General features: G+C 40.6%; 1 protein-coding gene and 1 long non-coding RNA gene across 4 annotated transcripts in view; one reads left to right on the top strand and one right to left on the bottom strand.

Moving 5' to 3' along the window:
- Positions 1 to 27,848, bottom strand: part of Hira (histone cell cycle regulator-like protein) — a 539,085-nt gene that overhangs the window by 1,299 nt on the left and 509,938 nt on the right. For both annotated transcript variants that reach the window (XM_071678795.1, XM_071678796.1), the window contains exon 17: positions 6,263 to 6,366. In XM_071678795.1, coding sequence (XP_071534896.1) covers positions 6,263 to 6,366 — 104 coding nt within the window. The remainder of the gene's footprint in view (positions 1 to 6,262; positions 6,367 to 27,848) is intronic.
- Positions 1 to 27,848, top strand: part of LOC139757878 (uncharacterized) — a 222,664-nt gene that overhangs the window by 118,431 nt on the left and 76,385 nt on the right. The window contains exon 4 of one of the 2 annotated variants that reach the window (XR_011714729.1): positions 62 to 4,534. The exons of the other annotated variant lie outside the window; for it this stretch is intronic. This is a non-coding gene — a long non-coding RNA (uncharacterized lncRNA). Of the gene's footprint in view, positions 1 to 61; positions 4,535 to 27,848 lie in introns of those variants that run through there. 2 annotated transcript variants of the gene reach the window in all.

Below are 27,848 nucleotides of genomic sequence, written 5' to 3'. Positions count from 1 at the left end.
AGATTTACATTTTAATGAAATGCTTATCCTACAATAAAATGAATAGTTATTGTTCTTGCAGTTGCTGACCCAGCTTTAAATGTCTGCAAAGCTTGTGTCCTGTGAAATAAAATGTTGAAGAGCTGTCATTGTTGGGCAAAGGAGAGGGCTACTGGCAATCAAAGTATGATGTGTAGGAGGAATGGCAGTGTAGACAGAGTAGATCATCACAAGGGGTCCTTGCTATGCATCATGGTTACAGCCCCAATAGCATGACTTAAAGAAAGAAATTCATAAAGGGGAATTCTTCCCCATACTAAATACTGTATTAGTTTGAGATAGATTCTTGACATATGTCCAGAACCACTGCATTCAATTATATGTACAGTAGATAAAACAACTATCTATGCATACTTTGTGGGAAACAGTATCAGACCATGGTCAATAAAAGTTGAAATATGACGGCTGTTTAGGATATGGGTTGGTAGCCCTGAATTAATCTGGATGCCATATGTTGATTTATTGTGACATTTTGTCGTACTTGTTAATCATGTTTGTAATATAGTAAATAGCCTTATGAAATCACTTGCACTGATATATATTTGACTTCACAATGTAAATTTACTACTTTACAGAACTGTGAAACCTTGACCTTCCATTCCATAGTGGCCTATATTTTCCAACAAGTGGTTAGTACCCCCTCTAAACATTGTTATTCTGCAACTGTATATAGTATTATCTTTCCTCATACTGATAAACACCTAATGTGATGTCATAAGTATGTGCTACTACTGTATCCTTTTGTATGAATATCCAAATATAGGAAGTGAAAACATGAATTGGTTATCTTTTTTATTTGGTTAGTATTTGGTGTAAGTACCTTCTACTGCTATTATGGCATTAAAACTGCAAGACATGGATGCCACCAGCACTGAAGTTACATCACATCCCTCACAGCTTCTTAGGTGCTCCCACACCTGTAATGCTGTACTGACAACAGCGTTGTGGGTCTGGTAACATCTCGTATCCTACTAGCATGCATTATATTATGGCTGCCCAAACATATTCGATTAGGACTGAGATCAGGGGATCTCAACCAAACCACTCCCTAACTGCTTGACATGTATGGATGGGGCTGTTATCTTGCACGAGATAAAAAGGTATTCCAGCAGGAAAAGGCATGCCTTCAGTGGATGGCAGAAGAGCCTCCCCAATACATCAATATGTTCTGGCCATGAACATTCCCTCACCAAAGTCACCCACCTAAATGACATCTGCATGTACCTAGACAAGCACTGACCCTGCCACTCCTCTTGCCTTTCACCACATGCCTTGCCTCAAATCTGATAGCACTTAATATCAAAGGCTATCTATCTATATCTCTGATGCCGCTGCCTAGCCTTAAGTGCCTCACCCTTAACAGGCCACTAGCAGAGGGCCAGTCTAGTGCAATGTTTGCAGAGGCTCTTTTTATTTCCTCATGTCTCTCTTACCCTTCATTATTTACTCGATCAAACCACCTCTCACCACATATTGTCCTCAAACATTTCATTTCAAACACATCCACCATCCTCCGTACAACCCTATCTATAGCCCATGCCTCGCAACCATATAACATTGTTGGAAGTACTATTCCTTCAAACATACCCATTTTTGCTAGAGATAACGTTCTTTCCTTCCACACATTTTTCAGCTCCCAGAACCTTCACCTCCTACCCCACCCTGTGACTCACTTCAGCTTCCATGGTTCCATTTGCTGCTAAGTCAACTCCAAGATAACTAAAACACCACTAACCCCAATTTTTCTCCATTCAAACTTACATCCTAATTAACTTATCCCTCAATCCTACTGAATCTAATAACCTTCCTCTTATTCACAATTACTCTCAGCTTTTGCCTTCACACAATTTTCCAAACTCAGTTACCAACTTCTGCAGTTTCTCACACAAATCAGCCACCAAAGTTGTATCATCGACAAACAACTGACTCTTCTCAGGCCCAACAGACGGCATACTCACCCCTTTCTCCAAAACCCTAGCGTTTACCTCCCTAACCACCCCACCCATAAACAAATTAAACAACCATGTGGACATCACACAACCCTGCCAAAAATTGACATTCACTAGGAACCAATCATTCTCTTCTCTTTCCAATCATACACATGCCTTACATCCTTCTTAAAAACTTTTCACTGCTTCTAGCAACTTACCTCCTGCACCATATCTTAAAACCTTCTACAAATGGGAACATCAGTGAAGGGGGTAAATGGGGAGGTAATAGCAAGTAGTGATGAAGTGAGGAGGAAATGAAGTGAGTATTTTGAAGGATTGTTGAATGCATTTGATAATAGTGGCAGATATAGGGTGCTTGACTCGGGGTGGTGTACGAAGTGACAGGGTCAGGGAGAATGGTTTGGTAAACAGAGAAGAGGTAGTGAAAGCTTTGCGGAAGATGAAAGCCAGCAAGGCGGTGTGTTTGGATGGTATTGCAGTGAAATATGTTAAAAAAGGGGGTGACTGTGTTGTTCATTGGTTGTTAAGGATACTCAATGTATGTATGGATCATGGAGAAGTGCCTGAGGATTGGCAGAATGCAAGCATAGTGCCATTGTACAAAGGCAAAGGGGATAAAGATGAGTGTTTAAATTACAGAGGCATAAGTCTGTTGAGTATTTGTGGGAAATTATATGGGAAGGTATTGATTGAGAAGTTACAGCATGTACAGAGCATCAGACTGGGAAAGTGCAGTGTGGTTTCAGAAGTGGTACAGGATGTGTGGATCAGGTGTTTGCTTTGAAAAATGTATGTGAGAAATACTTGGAAAAACAGATGGACGTGTATGTAGCATTTATGGATCTGGAAAAGGCATATGATAGGGTTGACAGAGATGCTTTGTGGAAGGTTTTAAAAGTATATGGTGTGGAGGGTATGTTGCTAGAAGCAGTGAAAAGTTTTTACAGAGGATGTAAGGCATGTGTAAGAGTAGGAAGAGAGGAGAGTGATTGGTTCTCAGTGAATGTTGGTTTGCGGCATGGGTGCATGATGTCCCCATGGTTGTATAATTTGTTTATGGATGGGGTGGTTAGGGATGTGAATGCAAGATTTTTGGAGAGAGGAGCAAGTATGCAGTCTGTTGTGGATGGGAGGGCCTGGGAAGCGAGTGAGTTGTTGTTCACAGGTAATACAGCACTGGTAGTTGATTAGGGTAAGAAACTGCAGAAGTTGGTGACTGAGTGTGATACAGTGTGTGAAAGGAGAAAGTTGACAGTAAATGTAAATAAGAGCAAGATTATTAGGTTCAGTTGGGTTGAGGGACAAATCAATTGGGAGGTAAGTTTGAATGGAGAAAAACTGGAGAAAGTGAAGTGTTTTAGATATCTGGGAGTGGACTTAGCAGCAGATGGAACTATGGAAGTGGAAGTGAGTCACAGGGTGGGGGAGGATGCGAAGTTTCTGGGAGTGTTAAAGAATGTGTGGAAGGCAAGAACATTATCTTTTAGAGCAAAAATGAGTATGTTTGAAGGAATAGTGGTTCCAACAATGTTATATGGTTGACGTATGGGCTATAGACAGGGTTATATGAAGGAGGGTGGATGTGTTGAAAATGAAATGTTTAAGGACAATATGTGGTGTAAGGTAGTTTGATCGAGTATGAAAGAGAGATGTGTGGTAATAAAAAGAAAGGTTGAGAAAGCAGAAGAGGGTGTGCTAAAATGATTTGGACACATGGAGAGAATGAGTGAGGAAAGATTGACAAAAAGGTTATATATGTCTGAGGTGGAGGGAACAAGGAGAAGCAGGAGACCAAATTGGAGGTGGAAGGATGGAAAGAAAAAGATTTTGAGCAAACAGGGCCTGAACATACAGGAGGGTGAAAGGCATGCAAGAAATAGAGTGAATTGGAACGATGTGGTATACCAGGGTCGAAATGCTGTCAATGGACTGAACCAGGGCATGTGAAGAGTCTGTGTATGTATTTTGAAGGAGTGTTAAGTTTGATGATAGAGTGGCAGATGTAGGGTGATTTGGTCAGGGTGGTACATGAAATGAGAGAGTCATGGAAAGTGGTTTGGTGAAGAAAGAAGTGGTGAAAGCCTTATAAAAGATGAAATGCAGGAACACAGCGGGAGTGGATAGTACTGCAGTTGAAATTATTGAGAAAGGGGGTGACTGTGTTGTTGATTTGTATGTACAGATCATGGCAAAGTGCCAGAGGGTTGGCAGAATGCAAGTATAGTGCCACTGTATAAAGACAAAGGGGATAAAGGTGAGTGTTCAAACTACAGAGACATAAGTTTGTTGAGTATACCTGGAAAATTGCATGGGAGGGTATTGACTGAGACGGTGAGGGCATGTACAGAACATTGTATTGGGGAGGAGCACTGTGGTTTCAGTAGTGGTAGAGGATATGTGGATCAGGTGTTTGCTTTGAAGAATGTGTGAGAAATACTTAGAAAAACAAGTGGATTTGTATGTAGCATTTATGGATCTGGAGATGGAATATGACAGGGTAGATAAAGATGCTTTGTGGAAGGTCTTAGGAATATATGGTGTAGGAGATAAGCTGCTGGAAGCAGTGAGAAGTATTTATCATGGGTTTAAGGCATGTGTATGAGTAGGAAGATAAAGAGTGAATGGTTCCCAGTGAAGATTGGTTTACAGCAGAGGTGTGTGATATCACCATAGTTGTATAATTTGTTTATGGATGGGGTAGTGAGGGAAATTAATGAAGGATTCTTGGAGAGAGGGGCAAGTATGCAGTCTGTTGGAGATGAGAGGGCCTAGGATATAGCACTTGTGAATAATTTGAGTGAGAAACTGCAAAAGTTGAGAGTAAATGTAAGTGTGAACAAAAGCAAGGTTATTAGGTTCAGCAGGGTTTAGAGATAAGTTAGTTGGGATGTAAGTTTTAATGGAGAAAAACTGGAGGAAGTGAAATGTTTTAGGTATTTGGGAGTGGACTTGGCAGTGTATGGAACCATGGAAGTGAAAGTGTATCATAGGGTGTGGGAGAGGGTGAAGGTTCTGGGAGTGATGAAGAATGTGTGTAAAGAGAGAATGTTATCTTAGCAAAAATGGATCAGTTTGAAGGAAACTGTAGTTCAAACAATATTATATGGTTGCAAGGCATGGGCTATACATAGGATTGTGTGAAGGAGGGTGGATGAATTGAAAATGAAATGTTTGAGAACAATATGTGTGGTGAGGTGGTGTGATAGAGTAAGTGATGAAAGGGTACGAGAAATGTATGGAAATAAAAAGAGCAGGCTGAAAGAGTGGGAGAGGGTGTATTGAAATGGCTTGGATAGATGTAAAGAATGAGAGAGGATTGGTTGACAAAGAAGGATATATGTGTCTGAAGTGCAGGGAACCAGGAGAACTGAGAGACCAAATTGGAGATGGCCTGAACATGCAGGAGGGTGAAAGGCATGCACGGAATAGAGTAAATTGGAATGATGTGGTATACTGAGGTCAACATGCTATCAATGAGCTGAACCTGGGCATGTGAAATGTTCAGAGTGAACCACAGAATGGTCTGTGGGAACCGGATGTGGATAAGGAGCTGTGGTTCAGTTCATTACACCTGATCTTCATTTTCCATGTTTGTAAGGTAGTGCCAGGAACAGACAAAGAAAGGCTGCATCTGTTTACAACCATTTTCTAACCATCATGTTTAATGATGTAATGTATCAAAGCCACAGTTCCCTATCCTCAACCAGACCCCATAAACCTTTCCATGGTTTACCCTGGATGCTGCACATGCCCTGGTTCAGTCCAATGACACCACATTGACCCCAGTATACTACAATGTTCCAATTCACTCTATCCTGTGAATGTTCTGGCCCTGGCTGTTCAAAATCTTTTTCAATCCATTCTTCCCATCTCCATTTTGGTTTCCCTGTTCTCCTTGTTCCCTCCACATCTGACACATATATTCCTCCCATTAATCTTTCTTATGTCACTGTAATGAGATTTTCCCAAAATGGCAGGACTTGCACATATTTCTCAATGCATATCTTGTTTAATGAAGAAAACTATTCCCTCTGCTTCATTTTTTCTTTTAATGATTATCAATTCTGGATTCATCTGGGACTGATTTCAACAACAAGTCAACAGAGGGAAACAGACTAATTGATAGTCACTCTGAAACTTCACAATCACCTCCTTATGTCCTGTAAATTTAATTATATTCATATAATTTGATTTATGGGCTGATTTCCTTTTGCCTTTAAGGTTTCTACAGAATCTGAAAAAGAAAAGACAACAGCATTTTTTTTACGCACCATTATTTTGGGTTTCCAATTCTGAAGCTCTTGTGATTCTGTTGTGCCACTATGTCTTGGTCCAAGAAGATCATCAAATATATCTCTCAGTTTCTTTTCCAACCCTGAAATCCCAAAATCGTTCAGTTAAACAATTTTATACTGTTTAAACCTTGGCATTTATATTATTTTCATTTTAAAAATTATATTATTTTTCATTAAAATAAGAAAGAAAAGTAAAGAAAATTTATTCAATGCTTCTTATAAACCAATTCTTCCTGTGAGTTAAGATATAATTAGATATTACCTTCTATTTTGTCTTCAAAAAGAAGGGAGTACATGTGAGAGAATACAGACTTAACAGGAAGTATGATAAGTGATAGATGTAAGGGAAAGCAAGAAATGTAGGAACACAAAGCAAGTTTATGAAATAAAATACAAGTCTGAAAAGTTTAATGTGGTGTAAGATCAGTAAGAGGCATCAGCAAAGGGAATGAATAATTAGCTGATGGTAGAGTTACTCCAGTAATTCCTACTGCTAATCTTAAGTGTTTTGTACTCAAAATTCCACTGATGAACAACCATGGTCAAGCAATCAACCCACTCTTAAAACGTGGAACATGCAAGTCTTCCTAAATCAATTTTCACTACAGAGCTGGGACACTACACAGTAGTGTATAAACTCTTCTTCAATACCATACCATTACTGCATCATTGATATCAAAATACAGTGTCCACAAATAACTTTGTCCACCTCTCCATACATTATCAAAAGTAATTTCTCACTTTTTAGTACTTCATCATCTCTCCTTTGGCCTTGATTACCATCTGCAGACATCAGGACATGGAAATGGCAAGGTTCCTGAAATATTCTAGGTCCATATTTGGGTCTATTGGGTCTTGATCCCCTGAATGAAGCAAGACACTGATGAGGTGTTGTAGGAAGCAGCTGCCTAATTGTGCATTTTGAGAGCCTAGTATGCCTAAAAATCTCACATATACCCACATTTTCTTGCTTCCAGGTGAGAATTTAGGCTTTGTTCTCCTTAGAAAGATATAAGTCAACCATCTTGAAGCAGAGTGGAGAAAATACAACACCCAGAAGTAATATTACCAAAATGAAGTAGCAGCCAGGAAGAGTAAAAGAAAGAACACCCCTCAAGATTTCCTGTGGGATGCTGGTTCTCATACCATTAGAGATACTAGTCACAGCCATCAGATGTATGTTGTACCCACAATAAACCTTAGCCATGTATCCCCTTTGAAAATATAAGGGGGCAAAAAATGTTTTTTGAGGACACTGTGCTTATGAAACTATGGGGGCAAAAAATGTTTTTTGAGGACACTGTGCTTATGAAACAATCTTTGATCATTCTATATTTCCTTATCTTCTTTTTCTTTACAGAATTACATAATAATGACATGCATTAATAACTTTGGTATAGTTATATGTTATAGTAGCAAAGACATGGAAAGAAAGCCCTAAAGCACCAGATCATCCACTTTCTTCAAAAATTATGCTTTACCTTGCTCCAATTTTGTCAGCTCTTCTATCTTTGTTCTTCATGTCTTCCCTTGCAAACTGCATCTTGCTTAACTTTTAACCAAAATCTTTGCAATACTCTTCTGCCACTTCTCATGTACCTAAGCTTCTTCATGAAACACTTTTTTGGAAAACTTTCATGCATCGTCTATACATTTTCTTTGAACATTTCTAGCACCTTCCTTATTTGCTTAATTTATGGTTTCTACATTTTTTTTTCATACAAAGCTATATCTTTAAATGGATCAACATTCCTTTAGTCACTCATTTTTAAACAAGTAATCTTTAATTATTCACCTATATTTATAATACTTTATTGCCATCTCCCCCATTAGCGAGGTACCGCAAGGAAACAGACAAAACAATGGCTCAACCCACCCACATATACATGTACATACATACACATCTACACATGCACGTATACATACCTATACATTTCAACATATACATATATTTACATACACAGACATATACATATATACACATGTACATAATTCATACTTGCTGTCCTTATTAAATTCCCATTGCCACCCTGCCACACATGAAATGACATCCCCCTCCCATTGCACATGCATGAGGTAGCACTAGGAAAAGACAACAAAGGCCACATTTGTTCACACTCGGATTCCAGCAGTCATGTATAATGCACTGAAACCACAGCTCCCTCTCCACATGCAGGCACCACAAAACTTTTCATGGTTTACCCCAGATGCTTCACATGCCCTGGTTCAATCCACTGACAGCATGTTGACCCTAGGTATACCACATCGTTCCAATTCACTCTATTCCTAGCACGTCTTTCACCCTTCTGCATGTTCAGGCCCCAATCGCTCAAAATCTTTTTCATTCCATCCTTCCACCTACAATTTGGTCTCACACTTCTCCTCGTTCCCTCCACCTCTGACACATATATCCTCTTTGTCAATCTTCCCTCACTCATTCTTTCCATGTGACCAAACCATTTCAATACACCCTCTTCTGCTCTCTCAACCACACTCTTTTTATTACCACACATCTCTCTTACCCTTTCATTACTTACTCGATCAAACCACCTTACACCACATATTGTCCTCTAAACATCTCTTTTCTAACACATCCAACCTCCTCCGCACAACCCTATCTATAGCCCACTCCTCGCAACTATATAACATTGCTGGAACCACTATTCCTTCAAACATACCCACTTTCGCTTTCCAAGATAATGTTTTCACCTTCTACACACATTCTTCAACGCTCCCAAAATTTTCGCCCCCTCCCCCACCCTGTGACTCACTTCCACTTCCATGGTTCCATCCGCTGCCAAATCCACTCCCAGATATCTAAAACACTTCACTTCCTCCAGTTTTTCTCCAATCAAACTTACCTCCCAAATGACTTGTCCCTCAACCCTACTGTACCGAATAACCTTGCTCTTATTCACATTTACTCTCAGCTATCTTCTTTCACACACTTTACCAAACTCTGTCATCAGCCTCTGCAGTTCCTGACCTGAATCAGCCACTAGCCCTCTATCATCAGCGAACAGCAACTGACTCACTTCCCAAGCCCTCTCATCTAAAACAGACTGCATACTTGCCTCTCTCCAAAACTCTTGCATTCACCTCCCTAATAAGTTCAACTAACCTATGGTAAGTCTCGTGTACCTCATCAATTATAATGTATAATAAAAGACAGGTTTTTCACTTCCTATAAAATTCATAGATAATTTCCCTTGTCTTTTTTTTTTCATTTTCATTATCTCTATATTTCAATTAAGGCCCAGCCTTGTTATAGACTTTTACTTGAGACTGGAGCTTAAAAGAAAAAACTATCCCCTTCCTATATCATCTTATTCTGGCAAGGTGCAACAATATACTGAATTTCAAATATCTCAGATGCCTATAAGAATCTTATCTAAACACATTCTGTGACATATTGGCACACCTACAATGAATTCTACTCCACTCTTTTTAAATTCAAAAAGGATATATGTGTTTGAGGAGGAGGGAACGAGAAGTGAGAGACTGAATTGGAGGTGGAAGGCAGGAGTGAAAAAGATTTTGAGCGATCGGGGTCTGAACGTGCAGGAGGGTGAAAGGCGCTCAAGGAATAGAGCGAATTGGAATGATGTGGTATACCGGGGTCAACGTGCTGTCAATGGACTGAAACAGGGCATGTGAAGCGTCTGGGGTAAACCATGGAAAGTTTTGTGGCGGCCTGGGTGTGGAAAGAGAGTTGTGGTTTCAATGCATTATACATGACAACTAGAGACTGAGTGTGAATGAATGTGGCCTTTGTTGTCTTTTCCTAGTGCTACCTCGCACGCATGTGGGTGGAGGGGGGTGTCATTTCATGTGTGGCGGTGTGGCAACGGGAATTTAATAAAGGCAGAAGTATGAATTATGTACATGTGGATGAAGAGAGATGGGTGATTATTGGTGCATATGCGCCTGGGCATGAGAAGAAAGATCATGAGAGGCAAGTGTTTTGAGAGCAGCTGAGTGACTGTGTTAGTAGTTTTGATGCACGAGACCAGGTTATAGTGATGGGTGATTTAAATGCAAAGGTGAGTAATGTGGCAGTTGAGGTACAATTGGTGTACATGGGGTGTTCAGTGTTGTAAATAGGAATAGTGAAGAGCTTGTAGATTTATGATCTGAAAAGGGACTGGTGATTGGGAATACCTGGTTTAAAAAGAGAGATATACATAAGTATACATATGTAAGTAGGAGAGATGGCCAGAGAGCGTTATTGGATTATGTGTTAATTGACAGGCGCACGAAAGAAAGATTTTTGGATGTTAATGTGCTGAGAGGAGCAACTGGAGGGATGTCTGATCATTATCGTGTGGAGGCGAAGGTGAAGATTTGTAGAGGTTTTCAGAAAAGAAGAGGGAATGCCAGGGTGAAGAGAGTGGTGAGAGTAAGTGAGCTTGGGAAGGAGACTTGTGTGAGTGAGTACAGAATGGAAAAAGGTGAGAACAAAGGATATAAGGGGTGTGGGGGAGGAATGGGATGTATTTAGGGAAGCAGTGATGGCTTGCGCAAAATATGCTTGTGGCATGAGAAACGTGGGAGGTGGGCAGATTAGAAAGGGTAGTCAGTGGTGGGATGAAGAAGTAAGATTGTTAGTGAATGAGAAGAGAGAGGCATTTGGACGATTTTTGCAGAGAAATAATGCAAATGACTGGGAGATGTATAAAAGAAAAAGGTGGAGGTCAAGAGAAAGGCAAGAGGGGGGGTGAAAAAAAAAAGGGCAAATGAGAGTTGGGGGAAGAGATCATTAAATTTTAGGAGAATAAAAAGATGTTTTGGAAGGAGGGAAATAAAGTGTGTAACACGGGAACAAATGGGAAATTCATGAAGGGTATAACAAGTGTGGGAAAGTAGAAGAGGAGTGAGTATTTTGAAGGGTTTTTTGAAGTGTTTGAGATAGAGGGCGAATAGGGTTTTTGGTCGGGTGGTGGCAAAATAGAGGGGTTGGGAGAAAAAGATTTGGGAACAGAGAAGAGGTAGTAAAAGCTTTTCGGGATGAAGCCAGCAAGGCGTGGTTTGGATGGATTGCAGTGGAATTTATTAAAAAAGGGAATGACTGATTTTTGACTGGTTGGAAGGTTAATTTTTTAAAAAGTAGCCTGGGAGGGGCCTGAGGATTGGCGGAATGTTGCTAGTGCCATTGCCCAAAAGGGAAAGGGGATAAAAGGGGAGTGCCAAATTTAAAGGTATAATTTTTTTCAATTTTGGAATTATTTGGGAGGGTATTTATTAAGGGGGGAAGGGTGTCAAAACTCAATTGGGGAAAGGTTTTTCAGAAGTGGTAGAGGGGTGTGGTCAGGGGTTTGCTTTGAAGAAGTATGGAGAAAAATTTGAAAAGCAAAAGGTTTGTATGTACATTTATGGATTGGAGAAGGATATGATAGGTTGATAAGATGCTCTGGGGAAAGGAAATTAAAAATTATAGTGTGGGAGGCAAGTTGTTAGAAGCGTAAAAAGTTTTTATTGAGGATGTAAGGCTTTTGTGTACATGTGGGAAGAGGGAAAGGATTGGTTCCCGTAAATTTAGGTTTGGGCCCAAGGGTGGTGATGTCTCCATGGTTGTTTAATTTGTTTATGGAGGGGGTTTTAGGAGGTGAATGCTAGATTTTTGGGAAAAGGGGGCAAGTTAAAGTCTGTTGTGGATGAGAGAGTTGGGAAGGAGTCATTGTTGTTCGCTGATGATACAGCTTGGTGGTGATTCTGTGAGAAACTGCAAAAGCTGGTGATGAGTTTGGTAAAGTGTGTGAAAAAAAAAAAGGGCGAAAAGTAAAATGAATAAGAGCAAGGTTTTTAGGTAAGTAGGGTTGAGGGTCAAGTCAATTGGGAGGGGTAAGTTTAAATGGAGAAAAACTGGAGGAAGTAAAATTTGTTTTAGATATCTGGGAGTGGAAGGGAAGGGAAATTCTTTTAGGGTGGGGGAGGGGGCAAAAACCCCTGGGACCCCTTGAAGAATGTGTGGAATTTGAGAAATTATCTCGGAAAGCAAAAAGGGGGAATTTTTTAAAAGGGAAATGTGGTTCCAACAATGTTGTATGGTTGCGAGGCGTGGGGCTATGGATAGGTTGTGCGCAGGAGGATGGATGTGGGGGGAAATGAGATGTTTGAGGCAATGGTGGTGTGAGGGGGTTTTGATGGGGTAAGAAAACGTAAGGGAAAGGGAAAAAGATGTGTGGAAATAAAAAGAGGGGGGTTGAGAGGCGAAGAGGGTGTTTTAAAAATGGTTTGGGGCACATGGAGAAAAATAAATGAGGAAAGATTGCCCAAGAGGATATATGTGCGGGAGGTGGGGGGAAAACAAGGGGTGGGAGCCCAAAAATTGGATTGGGAAACTTCCCAAAAAAATTTTTCCCCTTTCTGCGGGGGGAAAAAAGGCGAATAAAAAGGGGAGGGAACCCGGGGGGCTGGTTTTTCCCTTTCCTTTTTTTTTAAACCAAAAAGGGGGAAGAACGGGGGGAGGGGGGATTTTTTAAAAAGGGGGGCCCCCTTTTCCTTTTTTCCCGTTTTTTCCTAACCCCCGCAAAAACGGGGAAAGGGGAAAAAAAAAAAAAAAAAAAAAAAAAAATTTATTTATATATTATTTTTATATATATTTATATATATATAATTATTAGGGGGTGACTGTATTATTTACTGGTTGGTTTAAAGGGTTTTTTAATGTATGTAAGCCCCATGGGAGGTGCCCGAGGATTGGCGGAAAGCTTTTTCATGTCCTTGTACAAAGGGAAAGGGGATAAAGGGGTGAAATGTCAAAATTTCGAGGTATAAATCTGTTGAGTTTCCCGGTAAAATTTTATGGGAGGGGATTGTTGAGAGGGTGGGAAGGGCATGTACAGAGCAAAGAGATTGGGGGAAAAGCAGTGTGGTTTCAGAAGTGGTAGAGGATGTGTGGATCAGGGGGTTTTTCTTTGAAGAATGTATGTGAGAAATTTCTTAGAAAAGCAAATGGATTTGTATGTAGCCCCCTTTTGGATTGGGAAGGCATATGATAGAGTTGATGAGATGCTTGTGGAAGGTATTAATAATTTTTGGTGTGGGGGCAAGTTGTTAGAAGCAGTGAAAAGTTTTTATCGAGGATGAAAGGATGTGTTTGTGGGGAAGAGGGAAAGTGATTGGTTCTCAGTAAAATGTAGGTTTCCCGGCAGGGGTGTGCGATGTTTTCCATGGTTTTTTAATTTTTTATGGATGGGGTTTGTTAGGGGGTGAATGCAAGATTTTTGGAAAGAGGGGAAGTATAAAGTCTGTTGGGGAAAGAGAGAGTTTGGGAAGGGGGGCCCCTTTGTTGTTCGTGATGATACACCCCCTGGTGGCTGATTATGTGAGAAATGCAAAAAGCTGGTGATGAGTTTGGTAAAGTGTGTGAAAGAAAAGTTAAGAGAAAATTTGTGAAAAAGAGAAAGGTTTAATTGGTACAGTAGGGTTGGGGGGTCAAGTCAATTGGGAGGTGAGTTTAAATGGAGAAAAACTGGAGGAAGTAAAGGGTGTTTTGATTCGGGGGGGTTGGGGGGGGGGGGTTTGGGGGGGGGGCAGCGGATGGAAACAGGAAGGGAATGGTTTCATAGGGTGGGGGAGGGGGCAAAAAATTCGGGGCCTTAAAGAATGTGTGGAAGTCGAGAAATTATCTGGGAAAAGAAAAAAGGGGTATTTTTTAAAGGAATAGTGGTTCCAACAAGGGTTGTAGGTTGCGGGCGGGGGACTATGGATAGGTTGTGCCCCGGAGGATGGATGTGCGGGAAATGAGATGTTTGAGGACAATGTGTGGTGTGAGGTGGGTTTGATGAGTAAGTAACGAAAGGGGTTTAAGGGAGAGATGTGTGGAAAAAAAAAGACTGGTTGAGAGAGCAGAAGAGGGTGTTTTGAAATGGTTTGGTCCCCTGGAGAGAATGGTGAGGAAAGTTTTGACCAAGAGGATTTTTGTGTCGGGGGGTGGGGGGAAACGAGGAAAAGAGGGAGACCAAATTGGAGGTGGAAAGTGGGGGTAAAAAAGTTTTGGGTGTGATGGGGGGTAAAACGGCAGGGGGGTAAAAGGGAGGGAAAGGGAATAGGTGAATTGGAGCGATGTGGTATCCCGGGGTTGACGTGCTGTCAGTGGTTTGAATCAAGGCTGTGAAGCTTTCTGGGGAAAACCCCATGGAAACTGTATAAGGTTTATTTTGCGTGTGTGGACGTATGTATATACATGTTTTTTATGGGGGTTGGGTTTTTGGGGGCCATTTTTTTCCTTTCCCGTCTTTTTTCCCTTGGCTACCTCGCAAACGCGGGGGGGAAGCGACAAAGCAAAAAAAAAAAAAAAAAATAAATATAAATATAATATATATATATAATATATATAATTTTATATATATGAGAGGGGTGTTGTATCGTTAAAATGTATAGGTTTGTATTTTGCATGTGTGGGATTTATGTAAATACATGTGATTTCCCTAAAAGTCCTTTGGGGAAAAATAAAAACACGAAAATTTCCCCAATTTTCACTTTGGTGAAATTTAATACATCTCGGGGGAGCCCAAGAGGAAATAAGAGTATTTGATATCCCATCGAAGAGATGAAGCTAGGACGCCCTTTGTAAAAGTGTGTCTTCCCCCCTGATGTGTGATTATTACACGAAAGTGCACTTGGGAACTTATCGTGTTTCATTTTCCCTTTTGGATCAAAAGGGAAATCTTTATTTCCCCCGCAAAAAGTGATCCTTTCCAATACATGTGTGTGTGGCTGGATTGGACCATTCTTCAGTCTGTTTCCCTTTCGCTACCTTTGAGCTTTGGGAAAACGGTGATTAAGTATGATAAAAGAATTTTAAAGATAATTAAAATATAATATTTTATATTATTATGATATCACCATTTTATGAAAGAATACAATGTGAAAATATATTTAAGAAAAAAAAAACATGGGCTTCCTCATTTTTATTATCCCCCAGTAGTAAAAGGCATTTCATCTACCACTTTCCTCCACTCCTTACAAATGGACCATATTGAAAAGTGATATTTATAAAAAAATTCATGATATTTTCTCTTTTTTTTATAGCACTTAAAGTTTCCTTTTTTTGATACCATAAATTTTTTTGGGGAAACCCCCCTTTTTTCTTTGGAAAAACTTTTAAATTTTAAAATTTTTTTTATTTTTATGGGGCTATTGCTCTTTAAAAATTGTACTTTTTATTCCCCTAATCAGTCAGTTTATTCCATTATTAAAAAGAAAAATTTTCAGTTTAGGGGCTAAAAAACATTTTTCCCCGTAACCCTAGTACCCCCCCGATAAAATGTATTTTAGAATAATTTAAAATCCCGTTTCCAAATTTTATAAACCCAAATAATGATGTTAATTATTTTATTGGGTGTAATAAAAGGAAAAGAAAGGGAAAAAAAATTGGTTTATAAATTTAAAAAACATTAAATGTACTCATGTCCAGCAGTGCTGCCCCCGCTTTCAGTTCTCAGGGGCCCCTTTAATTATGTTTCAATGGCTTAGACAAAAGCTGTCAGGCAAGTGTTTTTATTTCCCGTAATCTTGGGGGTTTTCTACCAAAAATTTTTTTCTACTCATCCCAAAAAAAAGAAAGGGAAAAAAATTTATTTATATTTATTTTCTTTGTCGCTGTTTCCCGCTTTGCGAGGTAGCGCAAAGGGAAAAAAAACGAAAGAAATGGCCCAAACCCCCCCTATACACATGTATTAAAAATACACGTCCACCACGCAAATTTACATACCTATACATCTCAATGTACACATATTATACACACACAGACACATTACTATATACCCCTGCACACAATTCACACTGTCTGCCTTTAAAATTTAATTTTCCCCTCGGGCCCCCTCACCACAAATGGAATAAACCACCCCCTCCCCCCCATTTGTGCAAAATAGCGCTAGGAAAAGACAACAAAGGCCCCATTCGTTCACATCCGTCTCTGCTTGGGCATGCAATAATGCCCAAACCACAGCTCCCTCTCCACATGCAGGCACCACAAAACTTTTCATGGTTTACCCCAGACACTCACGTGCCCTGGTTCAATCGACTGACAGCAGGTCGACCCCAGTATACCACATCATTCCAATTCACTCTATTCCCTAGCACTTCTTTCACCCTTCTGCATGTTCAGTGCCCCAATCGCTCAAAATCTTTTTCATTCCATCCTTCCACCTACAATTTGGTCTCACACTTCTCCTCGTTCCCTCCACCTCTGACACATATATCCTCTTTGTCAATCTTCCCTCACTCATTCTTTCCATGTGACCAAACCATTTCAATACACCCTCTTCTGCTCTCTCAACCACACTCTTTTTATTACCACACATCTCTCTTACCCTTTCATTACTTACTCGATCAAACCACCTTACACCACATATTGTCCTCTAAACATCTCTTTTCTAACACATCCAACCTCCTCCGCACAACCCTATCTATAGCCCACTCCTCGCAACTATATAACATTGCTGGAACCACTATTCCTTCAAACATACCCACTTTCGCTTTCCAAGATAATGTTTTCACCTTCCACACACATTCTTCAACGCTCCCAAAATTTTCGCCCCCTCCCCCACCCTGTGACTCACTTCCACTTCCATGGTTCCATCCGCTGCCAAATCCACTCCCAGATATCTAAAACACTTCACTTCCTCCAGTTTTTCTCCAATCAAACTTACCTCCCAAATGACTTGTCCCTCAACCCTACTGTACCGAATAACCTTGCTCTTATTCACATTTACTCTCAGCTATCTTCTTTCACACACTTTACCAAACTCTGTCATCAGCCTCTGCAGTTCCTGACCTGAATCAGCCACTAGCCCTCTATCATCAGCGAAGAGCAACTGACTCACTTCCCAAGCCCTCTCATCTAAAACAGACTGCATACTTGCCTCTCTCCAAAACTCTTGCATTCACCTCCCTAATAAGTTCAACTAACCTATGGTAAGTCTCGTGTACCTCATCAATTATAATGTATAATAAAAGACAGGTTTTTCACTTCCTATAAAATTCATAGATAATTTCCCTTGTCTTTTTTTTTTCATTTTCATTATCTCTATATTTCAATTAAGGCCCAGCCTTGTTATAGACTTTTACTTGAGACTGGAGCTTAAAAGAAAAAACTATCCCCTTCCTATATCATCTTATTCTGGCAAGGTGCAACAATATACTGAATTTCAAATATCTCAGATGCCTATAAGAATCTTATCTAAACACATTCTGTGACATATTGGCACACCTACAATGAATTCTACTCCACTCTTTTTAAATTCAAAAAGGATATATGTGTTTGAGGAGGAGGGAACGAGAAGTGAGAGACTGAATTGGAGGTGGAAGGCAGGAGTGAAAAAGATTTTGAGCGATCGGGGTCTGAACGTGCAGGAGGGTGAAAGGCGCTCAAGGAATAGAGCGAATTGGAATGATGTGGTATACCGGGGTCAACTTGCTGTCAATGGACTGAAACAGGGCATGTGAAGCGTCTGGGGTAAACCATGGAAAGTTTTGTGGCGGCCTGGGTGTGGAAAGAGAGTTGTGGTTTCAATGCATTATACATGACAACTAGAGACTGAGTGTGAATGAATGTGGCCTTTGTTGTCTTTTCCTAGTGCTACCTCGCGCGCATGTGGGGGGAGGGGGGTGTCATTTCATGTGTGGCGGTGTGGCAACGGGAATTTAATAAAGGCAGAAGTATGAATTATGTACATGTGGATGAAGAGAGATGGGTGATTATTGGTGCATATGCGCCTGGGCATGAGAAGAAAGATCATGAGAGGCAAGTGTTTTGAGAGCAGCTGAGTGACTGTGTTAGTAGTTTTGATGCACGAGACCAGGTTATAGTGATGGGTGATTTAAATGCAAAGGTGAGTAATGTGGCAGTTGAGGTACAATTGGTGTACATGGGGTGTTCAGTGTTGTAAACAGGAATAGTGAAGAGCTTGTAGATTTATGATCTGAAAAGGGACTGGTGATTGGGAATACCTGGTTTAAAAAGAGAGATATACATAAGTATACATATGTAAGTAGGAGAGATGGCCAGAGAGCGTTATTGGATTATGTGTTAATTGACAGGCGCACGAAAGAAAGATTTTTGGATGTTAATGTGCTGAGAGGAGCAACTGGAGGGATGTCTGATCATTATCTTGTGGAGGCGAAGGTGAAGATTTGTAGAGGTTTTCAGAAAAGAAGAGGGAATGCTAGGGTGAAGAGAGTGGTGAGAGTAAGTGAGCTTGGGAAGGAGACTTGTGTGAGTGAGTACAGAATGGAAAAAGGTGAGAACAAAGGATATAAGGGGTGTGGGGGAGGAATGGGATGTATTTAGGGAAGCAGTGATGGCTTGCGCAAAATATGCTTGTGGCATGAGAAGCGTGGGAGGTGGGCAGATTAGAAAGGGTAGTCAGTGGTGGGATGAAGAAGTAAGATTGTTAGTGAATGAGAAGAGAGAGGCATTTGGACGATTTTTGCAGAGAAATAATGCAAATGACTGGGAGATGTATAAAAGAAAGAGGTAGGAGGTCAAGAGAAAGGTGCAAGAGGTGGGTGAAAAAAAAGGGCAAATGAGAGTTGGGGTGAGAGAGTATCATTAAATTTTAGGGAGAATAAAAAGATGTTTTGGAAGGAGGTAAATAAAGTGTGTAACACAAGGGAACAAATGGGAACTTCAGTGAAGGTGATAACAAGTAGTGGTAATGTGAGAAGATGGAGTGAGTATTTTGAAGGTTTATTGAATGTGTTTGATGATAGAGTGGCAGATATAGGGTGTTTTGGTCGAGGTGGTGTGCAAAGTGAGAGGGTTAGGGAGAATGATTTGGTAAACAGAGAAGAGGTAGTAAAAGCTTTGCGGAAGATGAAAGCCAGCAAGGCAGCTGGTTTGGATGGTATTGCAGTGGAATTTATTAAAAAAGGGAATGACTGTATTGTTGACTGGTTGGTAAGGTTATTTAATATATGTATGACTCATGGAGAGGTGCCTGAGGATTGGCGGAATGCTTGCATAGTGCCATTGTACAAAGGCAAAGGGGATAAGAGTGAGTGCTCAAATTACAGAGGTATAAGTTTGTTTACTATTCCTGGTAAATTATATGGGAGGGTATTGATTGAGAGGGTGAAGGCGTGTACAGAGCATCAGATTGGGGAACAGCAGTGTGGTTTCAGAAGTGGTAGAGGATGTGTGGATCAGGTGTTTGCTTTGAAGAATGTATGTGAGAAATACTTAGAAAAGCAAATGGATTTGTATGTAGCATTTATGGATCTGGAGAAGGCATATGATAGAGTTGATACAGATGCTCTGTGGAAGGTATTAAGAATATATAGTGTGGGAGGCAAGTTGTTAGAAGCAGTGAAAAGTTTTTATTGAGGATGTAAGGCATGTGTACATGTAGGAAGAGAGGAAAGTGATTGGTTCTCAGTGAATTTAGGTTTGCGGCAGAGGTGTGTGATGTCTCCATGGTTGTTTAATTTGTTTATGGATGGGGTTATTAGGGAGGTGAATGCTAGAGTTTTGGAAAGAGGGGCAAGTATAAAGTCTGTTGTGGATGAGAGAGCTTGGGAAGTGAGTCAGTTGTTGTTCGCTGATGATACAGCACTGGTGGCTGATTCGTATGAGAAACTGCAGAAGCTGGTGACTGAGTTTGGTAAAGTGTGTGAAAGAAGAAAGCTGAGAGTAAATATGAATAAGAGCAAGGTTATTAGGTACAGTAGGGTTGAGGGTCAAGTCAATTGGGAGGTAAGTTTGAATGGAGAAAAACTGGAGGAAGTAAAGTGTTTTAGATATCTGGGAGTGGAAGCGGAAGTGGATCATAGGGTGGGGGAGGGGGCGAAAATCCTGGGAGCCTTGAAGAATGTGTGGAAGTTGAGAACATTATCTCGGAATGCAAAAATGGGTATGTTTGAAGGAATAGTGGTTCCAACAATGTTGTATGGTTGCGAGGCGTGGGCTATGGATAGAGTTGTGCGCAGGAGGATGGATGTGCTGGAAATGAGATGTTTGAGGACAATGTGTGGTGTGAGGTGGTTTGATCGAGTAAGTAACGTAAGGGTAAGAGAGATGTGTAGAAATAAAAAGAGCGTGGTTGAGAGAGCAGAAGAGGGTGTTTTGAAATGGTTTGGGCACATGGAGAGAATGAATGAGGAAAGATTGACCAAGAGGATATATGTGTCAGAGGTGGAGGGAACAAGGAGAAGTGGGAGACCAAATTGGAGGTGGAAAGATGGAGTGAAAAAGATTTTGTGTGATCGGGGCCTGAACATGCAGGAGGGTGAAAGGAGGGCAAGGAATAGAGTGAATTGGATCGATGTGGTATACCGGGGTTGACGTGCTGTCAGTGGATTGAATCAGGGCATGTGAAGCGTCTGGGGTAAACCATGGAAAGCTGTGTAGGTATGTATATTTGCGTGTGTGGACGTATGTATATACATGTGTATGGAGGTGGGTTGGGCCATTTCTTTCGTCTGTTTCCTTGCGCTACCTCGCAAACGCGGGAGACAGCGACAAAGCAAAAAAAAGAAAAAAAAAAATATATATATATATATATATATATATATCCCTGGGGATAGGGGATTAAGAATACTTCCCACGTTTTCCCTGCGTGTCGTAGAAGGCGACTAAAAGGGGAGGGAGCGGGGGGCTGGAAATCCTCCTTTCTCTTTTTTTTTAAATTTTCCAAAAGAAGGAACAGAGGGGGCCAGGTGAGGATATTCCAAAAAAGGCCCAGTCCTCTGTTCCTAACGCTACCTCGCTACCGCGGGAAATGGCGAATAGTTTAAAAAAAAAAAAAAAAAAAAAAAAAAATATATATATATATATATATATATATATATATATATATATATATATATATATATATATAGGGGGTGACTGTATTACTGACTGGTTGGTAAGGTTATTTAATGTATGTATGACTCATGGTGAGGTGCCTGAGGATTGGCGGAATGCTGGAGAAGGCATATGATAGAGTTGATACAGATGCTCTGTGGAAGGTATTAAGAATATATAGTGTGGGAGGCAAGTTGTTAGAAGCAGTGAAAAGTTTTTATTGAGGATGTAAGGCATGTGTACATGTAGGAAGAGAGGAAAGTGATTGGTTCTCAGTGAATTTAGGTTTGCGGCAGAGGTGTGTGATGTCTCCATGGTTGTTTAATTTGTTTATGGATGGGGTTATTAGGGAGGTGAATGCTAGAGTTTTGGAAAGAGGGGCAAGTATAAAGTCTGTTGTGGATGAGAGAGCTTGGGAAGTGAGTCAGTTGTTGTTCGCTGATGATACAGCACTGGTGGCTGATTCGTGTGAGAAACTGCAGAAGCTGGTGACTGAGTTTGGTAAAGTGTGTGAAAGAAGAAAGCTGAGAGTAAATATGAATAAGAGCAAGGTTATGAGGTACAGTAGGGTTGAGGGTCAAGTCAATTGGGAGGTAAGTTTGAATGGAGAAAAACTGGAGGAAGTAAAGTGTTTTAGATATCTGGGAGTGGAAGCGGAAGTGGATCATAGGGTGGGGGAGGGGGCGAAAATCCTGGGAGCCTTGAAGAATGTGTGGAAGTTGAGAACATTATCTCGGAAAGCAAAAATGGGTATGTTTGAAGGAATAGTGGTTCCAACAATGTTGTATGGTTGCGAGGCGTGGGCTATGGATAGAGTTGTGCGCAGGAGGATGGATGTGCTGGAAATGAGATGTTTGAGGACAATGTGTGGTGTGAGGTGGTTTGATCGAGTAAGTAACGTAAGGGTAAGAGAGATGTGTGGAAATAAAAAGAGCGTGGTTGAGAGAGCAGAAGAGGGTGTTTTGAAATGGTTTGGGCACATGGAGAGAATGAATGAGGAAAGATTGACCAAGAGGATATATGTGTCAGAGGTGGAGGGAACAAGGAGAAGTGGGAGACCAAATTGGAGGTGGAAAGATGGAGTGAAAAAGATTTTGTGTGATCGGGGCCTGAACATGCAGGAGGGTGAAAGGAGGGCAAGGAATAGAATGAATTGGATCGATGTGGTATACCGGGGTTGACGTGCTGTCAGTGGATTGAATCAGGGCATGTGAAGCGTCTGGGGTAAACCATGGAAAGCTGTGTAGGTATGTATATTTGCGTGTGTGGACGTATGTATATACATGTGTATGGAGGTGGGTTGGGCCATTTCTTTCGTCTGTTTCCTTGCGCTACCTCGCAAACGCGGGAGACAGCGACAAAGCAAAAAAAAAAAAAAAAAAAAAAATATATATATATATATATATATATATATATATATATATATATATATATATATAGGGGGTGACTGTATTATTGACTGGTTGGTAAGGTTATTTAATGTATGTAAGACTCATGGTGAGGTGCCTGAGGATTGGCGGAATGCGTGCAGTGTCATTGTACAAAGGCAAAGGGGATAAGAGTGAGTGCTCAAATTACAGAGGTATAAGTCTGTTGAGTATTCCTGGTAAATTATATGGGAGGGTATTGATTGAGAGGGTGAAGGCATGTACAGAGCATGAGATTGGGGAAGAGCAGTGTGGTTTCAGAAGTGGTAGAGGATGTGTGGATCAGGTGTTTGCTTTGAAGAATGTATGTGAGAAATACTTAGAAAAGCAAATGGATTTGTATGTAGCATTTATGGATCTGGAGAAGGCATATGATAGAGTTGATAGAGATGCTCTGTGGAAGGTATTAATAATATATGGTGTGGGAGGCAAGTTGTTAGAAGCAGTGAAAAGTTTTTATCGAGGATGTAAGGCATGTGTTCGTGTAGGAAGAGAGGAAAGTGATTGGTTCTCAGTGAATGTAGGTGTGCGGCAGGGGTGTGCGATGTCTCCATGGTTGTTTAATTTGTTTATGGATGGGGTTGTTAGGGAGGTGAATGCAAGAGTTTTGGAAAGAGGGGCAAGTATGAAGTCTGTTGTGGATGAGAGAGCTTGGGAAGTGAGTCAGTTGTTGTTCGCTGATGATACAGCGCTGGTGGCTGATTCATGTGAGAAACTGCAGAAGCTGGTGACTGAGTTTGGTAAAGTGTGTGAATATAGAAAGTTAAGAGTAAATGTGAATAAGAGCAAGGTTATTAGGTACAGTAGGGTTGAGGGTCAAGTCAATTGGGAGGTGAGTTTGAATGGAGAAAAACTGGAGGAAGTGAAGTGTTTTAGATATCTGGGAGTGGATCTGGCAGCGGATGGAAACATGGAAGCGGAAGTGGATCATAGGGTGGGGGAGGGGGCGAAAATTCTGGGAGCCTTGAAGAATGTGTGGAAGTCGAGAACATTATCTCGGAAAGCAAAAATGGGTATGTTTGAAGGAATAGTGGTTCCAACAATGTTGTATGGTTGCGAGGCGTGGACTATGGATAGAGTTGTGCGCAGGAGGATGGATGTGCTGGAAATGAGATGTTTGAGGACAATGTGTGGTGTGAGGTGGTTTGATCGAGTAAGTAACGTAAGGGTAAGAGAGATGTGTGGAAATAAAAAGAGCATGGTTGAGAGAGCAGAAGAGGGTGTTTTGAAATGGTTTGGTCACATGGAGAGAATGAGTGAGGAAAGATTGACCAAGAGGATATATGTGTCGGAGGTGGAGGGAACGAGGAGAAGAGGGAGACCAAATTGGAGGTGGAAAGATGGAGTGAAAAAGATTTTGTGTGATCGGGGCCTGAACATGCAGGAGGGTGAAAGGAGGGCAAGGAATAGAGTGAATTGGAGCGATGTGGTATACCGGGGTTGACATGCTGTCAGTGGATTGAATCAAGGCATGTGAAGCGTCTGGGGTAAACCATGGAAAGCTGTATAGGTATGTATATTTGCGTGTGTGGACGTATGTATATACATGTGTATGGGGTGGGTTGGGCCATTTCTTTCGTCTGTTTCCTTGCGCTACCTCGCAAACGCGGGAGACAGCGACAAAGCAAAAAAAAAAAAAAAAAAAATATATATATATATATATATATATATATATATATATATATATATATATATATGAGAGTGTGTATGTATACGTTGAAATGTATAGGTTTGTATATTTGCATGTGTGGGCATTTATGTATATACATGTGTGTTCCTATAAGTCCATTGGGAAAATGAAACACGATAAGTTCCCAAGTTCACTTTGGTGTAATAATCACATCATCAGGGGAGACACAAGAGAGAAATAAGAGTCAGTTGATATACATCGAAGAGATGAAGCTAGGACGCCATTTGATAAACGTGTGTCTCCCCCATGATGATGTGATTATTACACGAAAGTGCACTTGGGAACTTATCGTGTTTCATTTTCCTTGTGGACTCATAGGAATATCTTGATCACGCGCAAAATTGTGATCCTTTCCAATACATGTGTGTGTGGCTGGATTGGACCATTCTTCAGTCTGTTTCCTTGCGCTACCTTGCTGACGTGGAAGACGGTGATTAAGTATGATAATAGAATATGATATATATATATATATATATTCATGATACTCACCACTGTATGAAAGAATACAATGTGAAAATATATTTAAGAAAAAGAAACATGACTTCCTCATTTCATATCAGTAGTAGTAAGGCATTTCATCTACACACTTCTCCTCCACTCCTTACAAATGGACCATATTGACATAGTGATATTTATAAAACATTCATGATATTTTCTCTTTCTTTATAGCACTAATGTTTCCTTTCTTTGATACCATAAATTTTTTGGACCTCTCTTTCTCCTGGAGCTTGATATGAATATATATTTTATGGCTATTGCTCTTTAACATTGTACTTTTTATTACCATACATCAGTCAGTTATATTCCATTATTATAAGAAAAATATCAGTTACGTGCATAAACATTTTTCCCAGTAACCATAGTACCATTGATAACTGTATTCAGAATATTTAACATACAGTTTCCAATTTGATAACCCAAATAATGATGTATATTATTGTATTGGTGTAATAGGAAGAAAGAAAAACTTGGTTGATAATGAAAAACACATTAGTGTACTCATGTCCAGCAGTGCTGCCCTGCTTTCAGTTCTCAGCCTCTTTAATTATGTTGCAATGGCTTAGACAAATGCTGTCAGGCAAGTTATATATTTCTGTAATCATGGTAAGTTTTCTACTCATTCTTTTCTACTCATCCAAAAAGAAAGAAAGAAAAATATATTATTTATATTTATTTTGCTTTGTCGCTGTCTCCTGCATTTGCGAGGTAGCGCAAGGAAACAGACGAAAGAAATGGCCCAACCCACCCCTATACACATGTATATACATACACGTCCACACACGCAAATATACATACCTATACATCTCAATGTACACATATATATACACACACAGACACATACATATATACCCATGCACACAATTCACACTGTCTGCCTTTATTAATTCCCATCGCCACCTCACCACACATGGAATACCATCCCCCTCCCCCCTCATGTGTGCAAAGTAGCGCTAGGAAAAGACAACAAAGGCCCCATTCGTTCACACTCAGTCTCTAGCTGTCATGCAATAATGCCCGAAACCACAGCTCCCTTTCCACATCCAGGCCCCACAAAACTTTCCATGGTTTACCCCAGACACTTCACGTGCCCTGGTTCAATCGACTGACAGCAGGTCGACCCCAGTATACCACATCATTCCAATTCACTCTATTCCTTGTGCACCTTTCACCCTCCTGTATGTTCAGGCTCTGATTGCTCTAGATCTTTTTCACTCCATCCTTCTACATCCAATTTGGTCTCCCGATTCTCCTCGTTCCCTCTACCTCTGAAACATATATCCTCTTTGTCAATCTTTCCTAACTCATTCTCTCCATGTGACCAAAACAACCTCTTCTGTGCTCTCAACCACACTCTTTTTATTACCACACATCTCTCTTACCCTTTACTTACTCGATCAAACCACCTCACACTACATATTGTCCTCAAACATTTCATTTCCAACACATTCATCCTCCTCCACACAACCCTATCTATAGCCCATGCCTTGCAACCATATAACATCGTTGGAACCACTATTCCCTCAAACATAACCATTTTCACTCCGAGATAATATTCTTGACTTGCACACATTCTTCAATGCTCCTAGAACTTTTGCCCCCTCCCCCACCCTGTGACTCACTTCCGCTTCCATGGTTCCATCCACTGCTAAATCCACCCCCAGATATCTAAAACACTTCAATTCCTCCAGTTTTTTTTCCATTCAAACTTGCCTCCCAATTCACTTGTCCCTCAACCCTACTGAACCTAATAACCTTACTCTTATTTACATTTACTCTCAACTTTCTTCTTTCACACACTTTATCTAACTCAGGTCACCAGCTTCTGCAGTTTCTCACCTGAATCAGCCACCAGCACTGTATCATCAGCAAACAACAACTGACTCACTTCCCAAGCTCTCTCATCCACAACAGACTGCATACTTGCCCCTCTCCAAAACTCATGCAGTTACCTCCCTAACCACCCCATCCATAAACAAATTAAACAACCATGGAGACACCACGCACCCTTGCAGCAAATCGACATTCACTGGGAATCAATCACACACATGCCGTACATCCATGGTAATAACTTTCCACTGCTTCTAGCAACTTACCTCCCACACTATATACTCTTATACCTTCCACAAAGCATCTCTATCAAACCTATCATATGCCTTCTCCAGATCCATAAATGCCACATACAAATCCATCTGTTTTTCTAAGTATTTCTTACGTATATTCTTCAAAGCAAACACCTGATACACACATCTTCTACCACTTCTGAAACCACACTGTTCTTCCCCAATCTGGTGCTCTGTACATGCCTTCACCCTCTCAATCAATACCCTCCCATAAAATTTACCAGGAATATTCAACAAACTTATACCTCTGGAATTTGAACACTCACCTTTGTCCCCTTCGCCTTTGTACAATGGCACTATGCATGCATTCCACCAATCCTCAGGCACTTCACCATGAACCATACATACATTGAATATCCTTACCAACCAATCAACGATACAGTCACACCCTTCTTCAATAAATTCCACTGTAATACCATCCAAACCTGCCGCCTTGCTGGCTTTCATCTTCCACAAAGCTTTTGCTACCTCTTCTCTGTTTACCAAAACATTCTCCCTGACCCTCTCACTCTGCACACCACCTTGACCAAAACGCCCTATATCTGCTACTCTATCATCAAATACATTCAACAAGCCTTCAAAATACTCACTCCATCTCCTTCTCACTTCACCACTAATTATTATTACATCCTCATTAGCCCCTTCACCAATGTTCCTATTTGTTCTCTTATACACTTTATGTACCTCCTTCCAAAACATCTTTTTATTTTCCCTAAAATTCAATGATACTCTCTCACCCCAACTCTCATTTGCCCTCTTTTCCACCTCTTGCACCTTTTTCTTGACCTCCTATCGCTTTCTTTTATACATCTCCATATCATTTGCACAATTTTCCTGCAAATATCATCCAAATGCCTCTCTCTCCTCTTTCACTAACAATCTTACTCTTTCATCCTACCTCTCACTACCCTTTCTGATCTGCCCACCTCCCACCTTTATATATATATATATTTATTTATATTTATTATACTTTGTCGCTGTCTCCCGCGTTTGCGAGGTAGCGCAAGGAAACAGACGAAAGAAATGGCCCAAC

Source organism: Panulirus ornatus, chromosome 28 (assembly GCF_036320965.1).
Source record: "Panulirus ornatus isolate Po-2019 chromosome 28, ASM3632096v1, whole genome shotgun sequence".
NCBI classification, from domain to species: Eukaryota; Metazoa; Arthropoda; class Malacostraca; order Decapoda; family Palinuridae; genus Panulirus; species Panulirus ornatus.
This window is presented reverse-complemented; position numbering and strand designations above follow the sequence as displayed.